The sequence below is a fragment of the Spinacia oleracea genome, chromosome 1, assembly GCF_020520425.1.
Source record: "Spinacia oleracea cultivar Varoflay chromosome 1, BTI_SOV_V1, whole genome shotgun sequence".
In the NCBI taxonomy this organism is placed as follows: domain Eukaryota; kingdom Viridiplantae; phylum Streptophyta; class Magnoliopsida; order Caryophyllales; family Amaranthaceae; genus Spinacia; species Spinacia oleracea.
In genome coordinates, this window is record NC_079487.1 from 69,628,912 (window position 1) to 69,639,315 (window position 10,404).

The 10,404-nt window shown below is 37.5% G+C and overlaps 1 protein-coding gene across 1 annotated transcript; it reads left to right on the forward strand.

Annotated features, from left to right (window-relative positions):
* The first annotated feature begins 98 nt into the window (after nucleotides 1-98).
* Nucleotides 99-3,882, forward strand: LOC130465426 (plant-specific TFIIB-related protein 1-like). The gene is made up of 2 exons (XM_056834175.1): nucleotides 99-494; nucleotides 3,730-3,882. The coding sequence occupies exons 1-2, from the start codon at nucleotides 99-101 to the stop codon at nucleotides 3,826-3,828; spliced, it is 495 nt and encodes a 164-aa protein (XP_056690153.1). The 3' UTR covers nucleotides 3,829-3,882.
* Nucleotides 3,883-10,404: the final 6,522 nt, after the last annotated feature.

A 10,404-nucleotide genomic window follows, 5' to 3' on the forward strand; every position in this document is an offset into this window, starting at 1 on the left:
GAGAAATTTATTTCCCTAGTTTTGACTCATTTCTACATCATATGACTTACTAGTTTGTTATGGAGTAGGAACTTGCAACTCACATTGGAGAAGTTGTGATGAACAAATGTTTATGTACGCGTAGGAACCCTATAAATATATCAGCTGCTGCTATTTATCTGGCCTGTCAACTAGAAGATAGACGCAAGACGCAGGCAGAAATTTGTAAGGTAACAGGTCTCACTGAGGTCACACTCAGAAAAGTCTATAAAGAGCTGCTTGAAAACTGGGATGATCTTCTACCGTCTAATTATACTCCAGTTGTCCCTCCTGAAAAGGCATTCCCAACTACTACTATAGCATCCGGCCGTTCTGTAACCCCTAGAGCCGAACCACCAGAAATTCCTACTTTAGACCGGGAGAGCAAGCAGCCCAAAACGAATCAGATTTCCGAGACAACTCACGTGGACAGGGTCAAGGGAGAGAATGACAGCAATACCCCCAGTACAAAAAAGGTATCCTCGTTATAGGACTCATTTTATTCTCATTGAGTCGTTATAGGTCGTATTTACTTTTAACTAAAGAACCTAAGGACTATTTTATTCTTATTACATGATTAATATGCATAGCTTTAACTTTCTAAAACTCATTTGAATCTATTTATGCACATTTAAGGCTCATTGGATCGTTATAGGTCATATTTAGAGCTAAAACGACATTTTCGCTCCCAACTTTGAACTAAAGATCCTAAGGACTCATTTTATTCTTATTACATGATTAATGTGCATAGTTTTAACATTCTAAAACTCATTCCAATCTATGTAAGCACATTTAAGGATAATTGGGTCGTTATAGGTCATATTTAGAGCTAAAATGACATTTCCGCTCCCCAACTTTGAACTAAAGAACCTAAGTACTCATTTTATTCTTATTACATGGTTAATATGCTTAGTTTGAAGTTTCGAAAACTCATTTCAATCTACTTATGCACATTTAAGGCTTGTTTGGTCGTTATAGGTCATATTTAGGCTAAAATGAGCATTTTCGCTCCCAAATTTTGAAAAAAAAACCTACGGACTCATTTTAAACTTACTAAGTGTTTTATATGCTTAGTTTTGACTTTCTAAGACTCATACCAATCTATTTATGCACATTTGAAGCTCATTGGGTCGTTATAGGTCATATTTAGCATAAAATGACATTTTCGCTCCCAACTTTGAACTAAAGAACTTAAGGACTTATTTTAAACTTATTACATGATTAGTATGTTTAGTTTTAAGTTTCCAAGACTTATTCCAATCTACTTATACACATTTAAGGCTTGTTTGGTCGTTATAGGACATATTTAGGCTAAAATGACATTTTCGCTCCCAACTATGAACCAAAGAACCTAAGGACTCATTTTAAACTTACTAAATGTTTTATATGCTTATTTTTAACTTTCTAGGACTCATTCCAATCCATTTATGCACATTTAAGGCTCATTGTGTCGTTATAGGTCATATTTAGGCTAAAATGACATTTTCGCTCCCAACTTTGAACTTAAGAACCTAATGACTCATTTTAAACTTATTATATGATAAATATGCTTAGTTTTAAGTTTCTAAGACTTATTCTAATCTATTTATGCACATTTAATGTTTGTTTTATCGTTATAGGTCATATTTAGGCTAAAATGAGGCATTTGCGCTCCTAACTTTGAACTAAAGAACCTAAGGACTCATTTTAAACTTATTGCATGATTAATATGCTTATTTTTAAGTTTCTAAGACTTATTCTAACTACTTATACACATTTAAGGCTTGTTTGGTCGTTATAGGACATATTTAGGCTAAAATGACATTTTCGCTCCAAACTATGAACTAAAGAACCTAAGGACTCATTTTAAACTTACTAAATGTTTTATATGCTTAGTTTTGACTTTCTAGAACTCATTCCAATCCATTTATGCATATTTAAGGCTCATTGTGTCGTTATAGGTCATATTTAGGCTAAAGTGCCATTTTCGCTCCCAACTTTGAACTTAAGAACCTAATGACTCATTTTAAACTTATTATATGATAAATATTCTTAGTTTTAAGTTTCTAAGACTTATTCTAATCTATTTATGCACATTTAATGCTTGTTTTATCGTTATAGGTCATATTTAGGCTAAAATGAGGCATTTTCGCTCCTAACTTAAAAATAAAGAACCTAAGCACTCATTTTAAACTTATTATATGATAAATATGCTTAGTTTTAAGTTTCTAAGACTTATTCTAATCTATTTATGCACATTTAATGCTTGTTTTATCGTTATAGGTCATATTTAGGCTAAAATGACATTTTCGCTCCCAACTTTGAACTTAAGAACCTAATAACTCATTTTAAACTTATTATATGATAAATATGCTTAGTTTTAAGTTTCTAAGACTTATTCTAATCTATTTATGCACATTTAATGCTTGTTTTATCGTTATAGGTCATATTTAGGATAAAATAAGGCATTTTCGATCCCAACTTTAAAATAAAGAACCTAAGGACTTATTTTAAACTTATTACATGATTAATATGCTTAGTTTTAAGTTTCTAAGACTTATTCTAACTACTTATACACATTTAAGGCTTGTTTGGTCGTTATAGGACATATTTAGGCTAAAATGACATTTTCGCTCCAAACTATGAACTAAAGAACCTTAGGACTCATTTTAAACTTACTAAATGTTTTATATGCTTAGTTTTGACTTTCTAGAACTCATTCCAATCCATTTATGCATATTTAAGGCTCATTGTGTCGTTATAGGTCATATTTAGGCTAAAGTGCCATTTTCGCTCCCAACTTTGAACTTAAGAACCTAATGACTCATTTTAAACTTATTATATGATTAATATGCTTAGTTTTAAGTTTCTAAGACTTATTCTAATCTATTTATGCACATTTAATGCTTGTTTGATAGTTATAGGTCATATTTAGGCTAAAATGAGTCATTTTCGCTCCTAACTTTAAAATAAAGAACCTAAGCACTCATTTTAAACTTAATACATGTTTAATATGCATAATTTTAACTTTATAAGACTCGTTCCAATATATTTATGCACCTTTAAGGCTCATTAGGTCGTTGTAGGTCATATTTAGGCTAAAATGACATTTTCGCTCCCAACTATGAACTAAAGAACCTAAGGACTCATTTTAAACCTACTAAATGTTTTATATTCTAGTTTTATCTTTCTAGGACTCATTCCAATCCATTTATGCCCATTTAAGGCTCATTGTGTCGTTTTAGGTCATATTTAGGCTAAAATGACATTTTCGCTCCCAACTTTGAACTTAAGAACCTAAGGACTCATTTTTAAATTATTAAATGATTAATAAGCTTAGTTTTGAGTTTCTAGGACTTATTCTAATCTACTTATACCCATTTAATGATTGTTTGATCGTTATAGGTCATATCTAGGCTAAAATAAGGCATTTTCGCTCCCAACTTTAAAATAAAGAACCTAAGGACTCATTTAAAACTTATTACATGTTTAATATGCAAAATTTTAACGATCTAAGACTCGTTCCAATCTATTTATGCACCTATAGGCTCATTGGGTCGTTATAGGTCATATTTAGGCTAAAATGACATTTTCGCTCCCAACTTTGAACTAAAGAACCTAAGGACTCATTTTAGACTATTAGGACATTGTCATTAGTTTCTTGAATGTTAAAATGTGATATTTAATTTGTATTTAATCTAATGTTTAATTAAAATTTCTGTTTTTGTAAAGGTCTACACTCCGAGGATTGCGCCTTATGCGAGGAATTTGATGTGGTTCGTGAGCAATGGGCTAAGTTTTTTACCAGTAAGTATTTATTATTGGCTTTAGCGCGCTTGATCGAGTTGGTTTAGTTGTTATAGAATAAATTTTATATTAAAATGTATGTTTGTGTTGAAATTGGAACATATATTTAAATGTAATATGTGCACTTTGGTTTTGGGATATATAGTATACAAAACTCCAGTTGCGTTATTCTATTATTGTTTTGACAGGTTTCTATATTTGGTGCAAGGCACTCTAGGTATCCCTAAACAAAATTAGAATTTTCCCGCCAAAAGTGCTTTGTTGCAGCGTACATATATATTGTACGCTGCAACAAGGGAAAAAAAGTTCGCAAAATTTCAGACTTGTTGCAGCGTACAAATAAATGTACGCTGCAAAAAGTTGAGTCTTTTGCAGCGTACATATATATGTACGCTGCAACAATTCCAAATTTTTGCCAATTTTTTGGCACTTGTTGCAGCGTACATACATATGTACGCTGCAAAAAACCCCTTTTAGCAGCGAACATTGTACGCTGCAACAAGTTCAGACTTGTTGCAGGCCCCCCAGTTGCAGCATACGATGTACGCTGCAACAGGGGTCTAAAAGCCCGCTGCAATAAGGGTTTTTCCTACTAGTGGAGGTGCGTTGTGGTTCTCATAAAACTAACCACTTGGCTTTGCTATTTCTCCTTTTATTTAACAAATCTCGGGTTTCCAAGCAATGTTCCAGTATTTAGGCTTAATTCATCAAGCTACAAGGGGCAGGATGCGTTCTGTTCGACTTTTGGGTCGATTGCGACAGAACGCTGAATCAATTTCGCAGCGTGAGGCTTAGGCTTAAGGCTAGAGTCAATACTCAGATTATGGAATTGTGTCCTGTTCACGTCGGTTTTAGGCTGTATTTATACGAAAAGAGTGTGTGGAAAGATAGATTTTAAGATACGAATCCAAAAAGAATCCGGAGATAAAACGGCCCCAGGCACTTTCAGCGCCCAAGGCTGGGCACCGAAGATTTCGGCGCCTAGATCCAGGCATTGAAAATGGGATCTGGGCCGAGTTCTTTGTCAGATTTGGACTCTTAGAACACAGGGCTTTTGAGATTTATCCGAGTCTTTTAGTACGTATTAACTTATGACGGAATGCGTCTAGGCCCGTTACGAACTCTAGGTTTGTTAGGAATTTAATTAATACGTAACTCTTATTTTCGAATTATACCAGGAATGCAAATTCTATCTCTTTTAGGATTTATGTTGGAGTGCAACACCTAATTCTGACAGGTTTCTATCTTTTATGACTTTACCCCTTTTAACAACTACCTTTTACGACAGTTACTATTCTTAGCAGGTTTCTATAAATAGCTGCTTTGGCTGAAATGAAAGGGTGATTGAGATTCGTTATTTTATAGGAGATGCGTTGCCAAGTGGAGATTTATGTTCTCATCATCGAACCTTCCCTTTCGGGAATGGGGACAAAAGTAGGTGTCTACAGTTAGCCCCCACTTTGACTGAGTCTCGAGATGAGACGATGGTCAAAGTACTAGACAGAGTGCGTCCTACAAGCCATGGCGTATGTGACCTGTTTTACGAGGGTCTCACGAGCCCCCGAGTGATAACATTTGACTTAAGGGTCATCACTTGAAGTGTTAACACATTCCTCACGCGTCATTGGAATATGTTAACTGATAGTATAGAAACTCCCTCACTTTGCCATTGGAAGTATCTAAAGATGTTTTCGAAATCAAAGCTATAAAGTGTAACTAGGCCTGGCCAAGCCCAATCACGAGGTAAAACATTTTTAAAGATTCTCATTTTCAGGGTTAGCTAAACGAGAAAACCCCCTTGTTTTTATAGGACGTAAAACGAAGGAAAATCCAGCACGTCGCTCTTTTTTGGAAAAACGGAAAACCAATCCTTTGATTTTTGGAAAAGGGAAACCATCCTTTGATTTTTGGAAAAGGGAAACCAGGAAAAGTTATCGCTGCAGCGACTAAGGACCTGCGCGGTTAGTGGCGCAGACCCCGCCCGCTAAAGGTGGGCGAGCCTGTCCGCTAAGGGTGGACGCCCCGTCCAATAGAAGTGGACGAATCTGTTTTGATTTTTTGAAAATAAGGACCTACGCGGTTTGTGACGTAGACCCCGCCGACTGAAGATGGCGAGCCTGTCCGCTGAGGGTGGACGCCCCGTCCGATAGAAGTGGACGAATCTGTTTTGATGTTTTGAAAATAAGGACCTACGCGGTTTGTGACGTAGACCCCGCCGGCTGAAGATGGCGAGCCTGTTTTTGTTTTTTTTTGAAGAATTTATTTTCTTTTCATTTTCGAAAACTGAGGACCTGCGCGGTTAGTGGCGCAGACCCCGCCTGCTGATGGTGGGCGAACCTGAATTCGTCTTTTCGATTTGGGACCCGCATGGTTCGTGGCGCGATCTTGCCCGATCGAGGTAGGCCAGTCCCTATTTCATTTGTTCTTGGGATTTCTTTTGAGAATTTCTTTTTTATTCATTCTTGTAGGAGCGAATTCTTTTGAGGGATGCTCGGATTTAGCTGCAACCTGAATGTGGGTTGGCAACGTGTTTAGACGGACCATTGTCTCGTGGTCATCATCTTTCATGGTTTTGAGCTAGTCTTTACGGCTCAATTTTGCCACTACCTGGGTCCTTGATTAGGGGACTATGTATAAGTATCAACGGCGACCTTTGTCTTGAGGTCGTAATCCGGTTTTACCTTTTGAGATTATCCAAACACGGGACTTCGTACAGCGTAGTCTGGGAATATTGTTTTAACTTTGCATACTCTCTTTTGGAATATATATTTTCTTTCGAGCCCCCAAGCACTCGTGCTTGACGGTCATTTCTTGTCAAAGAGGTTCCTTGGGGATACGCATTTTGTAATGTCTTTGATCGTGTTTGGGATCGTGCTCGTAAGTGCGAGCGATCTTAATTTGTAGTGGTGTGCTACTCTTAACAAAGTCGTGAGGTGCGACTTTCTGTAAAGAAATCGGCAATTTTCGAGTCGAAAGGATACGGCAGGACCCTATAGAAGTCAGGGCTACTTTTGGGCCTGGGCTCATTTTCGGCGCCCAGGCCTGGGCGTTAGAAATATTTCACGCCCAAGTGGGGCGTTGAAAATATTGTTTGGGCTGGTCTTTTGATGACACAGTTGGCCTCTTGTTCGTTCGTTTATTTCACTTGGAAATTCTACGTATTCTCTTCTCTTTTGTTTTTCTTTATTTTTGGAACGTAGAATTTTATTAGAGATCACAATGAGTTGAGTGATCGTGATGATTTCTCGTGAAACCGTAGCCGATTGGTGGACTACGGTGTTTGTCGCTTTGGGGCGATTATTTAAAGGAAATGTCGCTCTTAAGGCGTACCGTTGTTGCAATAGTTGGGCGAGTCTATATGGCCCGAGGAACATACCTTGAGACGTAAGACTTTGATCGCGTATATATTTTTTATTTTGCTACGGTTGTTTCGTAGCTTGGAGCCCCCAAGTATGCATGTTGGGATGCTTCCTTTTGGCGTACGATTTTTGTAGGTTCTTTCGAGAAAGATGCCTTGGGGTTCCGCTTGTGTAGGTGTGAGCTATCCCTTCCGTGGTAGGTAATATTTTGCTACCTTTAATCCTTAATGTAGAAGTCGTGTGGCTTGCATTTTGAATTTGGGCGATAAGTAGTCTTTGCCTGATACTCTTGGTCGTGCCCGCATTAGTGCAATATGCCTTACTCTTTTTATTTTTTAGACTTGTACCGTGGGATGGTTGAACTTATGGTGCGACGTAGGCTTGTGTGGCCTAATAGCGTGTCTTAGAACATTCCTCCAGGTGTTGGGATATTATTATTATTTTTTGCATTGGAGTACTTCATCACGCCTCGTTCAGGTGCTCGAACAAGTGTAGCACCTTCTGCGTGGGTGTGCACGGCTTATTACTTCGTTCGATGCGAGGATCCATAGATGTTTTTTTTTTTTATCCTTGATTTTTCTTTCTCTTTTGCTTTGGAACGACGTAGACTGTGTAACGGGCGCTTGTAGGGCGAGCGTTATGTGCAGTAGTTTGATCGGAGTTTTGGTGACTCGCGATTTTCAGTTACCCTTGTTAGTGGGGTGACTTTATATATTCTAAGTAGCGCTTAGAATTTGGGAGGGGTTGTAGCCATTCTAAGGTTCGTTTTACACGATCAAACCTTAGGATTGTGCCCCTATGACGTGTGTATAGCATTAGCGTCGAGAATTTGCGATAAAATCGTCATTTCGAGCATTTTTAGAGTGTTTTTCTCAAGCCCCCAATTGTAGCTACGGGATTGGCTTGGTGCTATAATGCTTGGCATACGTTTTTATGCATTCATGGTGACATGGATCATGAATAGTTTGAACCAGACTCGTTTAGTGCGAGGTACGTTCGAGTAGTGATTTGCTACTTCTCTTGTAAACGTCGTATTGTGCGACATTGCCATGGTCAAGGTAGTCACATGTTGAAGTGTGCCTTGACCAAAAGCTAGGTGCCTTTCTTTACCCATAATCATATTTAGAAATCTTTTTGACTCACTTGCAACATCGAGATAAACGCATACTTAGCTTAAACCAACGACACATTATTATGTTCGAAGAAGTCTTTGAAAATTATTTGAAATCCGATTCCTACTGTGTACAATCCGAGGTGTCCTAAGTAAGTTGACTTATAGAAGGGTTCGTACATGATTACATGAGTGAATCAAAATACTGTTACGATTTTCGGAATGCTGTCTAAGGATTTGCTGGAAGCCAGGGTGCAGGGGTCAAAATATTACTTGTGCCCGTGTGGCACATGCTTTAGGCTTTTAGGGCCATCATTTCCACAATTGCGGGAATATAAACCTCTTTCAAATTGACTTAGATGTACTTGGTGTATGTCTGCACAAAGGTCAAGGTATACTTAGTTCTTTCCCTAGTTTTTTGATTTTAATTTTTAGCCCCCAGTTGCTATTATGTCTTCTCATTAATGATGCTTTCAGATTTCGATTTTAGATGCCCGTGTCATATGTCTGAGTAGGGTGAGCCTTGGTTAAGTGCCAAGTCCTATTGACAATGTCTGATTTTTTCAAAGGGGATTCGCAAGCATTTGAATTACCATGAACGAGGAACGATGGGGCGATGCCGTAGAACAATCCTCTTTATTGCAAGCTTACTGCCTTTACTACTTGTTGGCGATTATGACTGTGTCTAGTGGTGAAAGAAGGTCTTTAAGTGAGTTACTTTGCTTTAGGGAGGGTCAAGTCGAGTACTTTAGAGGTCATGGATGCTCGCGCTAGCCCCTATTCAATTGAGGAAAAGCGATCTTTTGAGTATTGGCTAAGTGCCTAGGAGTGTGAGTGCCCCTTCTGGCAAGGGTACGTGCCCTTATTATTTTTCGATGTGTGCTCATTTCGGCATCTTGATGACTTGGGTTCTTCCTTTGACTTAAATTTTTCCTTCGATTTGGATTGCAAGTAATTAAATTTCAATAAGGGACTCTATTTTTTATTCTTGTTATTCTATAGGCTTTAACAATTTTGCAAATTGGTTGGACCGAATCATGGATTGCCTACGTATCCGCCTTAAATAGATTTAATTTGGAATCAGGTCTTGCGTAGTTCTTAGCCAGAAAATGGTTTCTTAGAATGCCGATTTTAAACAAGTACGTTCGAGTGGAATCGTAATGTTTGAAATAGGGTGAAATATGTGTACGAAAATTTTGGAGCGCGCGTATTTTATATGATCTTCTACCCCCAAGTGTTCGTTATTCTTCCGCATGTATATAGGAAAATATACGAACACTTTTAGGAATTGGGAGTTGAAAAGTGATAAGCAAGAACGGCGCCCAGGGCTGGGCGTTTATTATTTTTGGCGCCCAGGTCTGGTCGTTGAAAACGTGTTCTGGGCTGCCTTTTTGTGCTGCTCCTTTTCGTTTTGCGCCAAATATTTGCGAATCTTTTTTGTGCGCTAAATGCTATTTTTTTTAGACGAACTTTAAAGGCGCTTTGCAAAGTTTCTTTTTTATTATTATTATTATTTTTATTATTATTATTATTATTATTATTATTATTATTATTTTTATTTTTTTTGTTTTTTTTTTTTTTTTTTTTTTACGTTAAGCGTAGAATGTACTTTTCATTTGTCTTTTTTTTTATTCGTGACTCAAGACGGCTTGAAAGATGGGTTGAATGAGATAGGATAATTTGTATAGGTATTAGTCAAGCATGAGGATTGGAAAGGGTAGAAGATCGTAGAACTTTATGTAGTTTTGTTGGTATGATTTGGATTGGTTGACTCAATTCTTTTCCTTCGTTTACTTAGGTAAATTTTGCACATTTGGGAGGTACGGGCTAAGTATTTCATGGCTCGCTCTTTTCGCTCTCCCTTTTCTCTTTCTCTTTTTCTTTTTTGCTTGGGATTTCTCCCCCTTTTTATTTGGGCTAAAAGGTAGATGGTTGTGGTCTTTGAGTCACGAGGCTAGACTGAGTGAGCCTCGTTTGGTAGGCCTATAGTGGACCTTTAATTTTAGTAGGCCTAGGGTGGACCTTTAAATTGTCTTCCTTTGCAAGCGTATTTAGTCGTTTCTTAAAATGTGTAAATAGCGTAGATTCAAAATGTTGTTTTTACTTTATTGAAATTTAACGAAAGAATTA

Bases quoted from the DNA above. Each gene is read 5' to 3' on its own strand.
- LOC130465426 (XM_056834175.1), top strand. From the start codon at position 99: ATGAACAAATGTTTATGTACGCGTAGGAACCCTATAAATATATCAGCT. The intron at 495-3,729 runs GTATCCTCGTTA...GTTTTTGTAAAG, and splicing joins ATACCCCCAGTACAAAAAAG to GTCTACACTCCGAGGATTGC.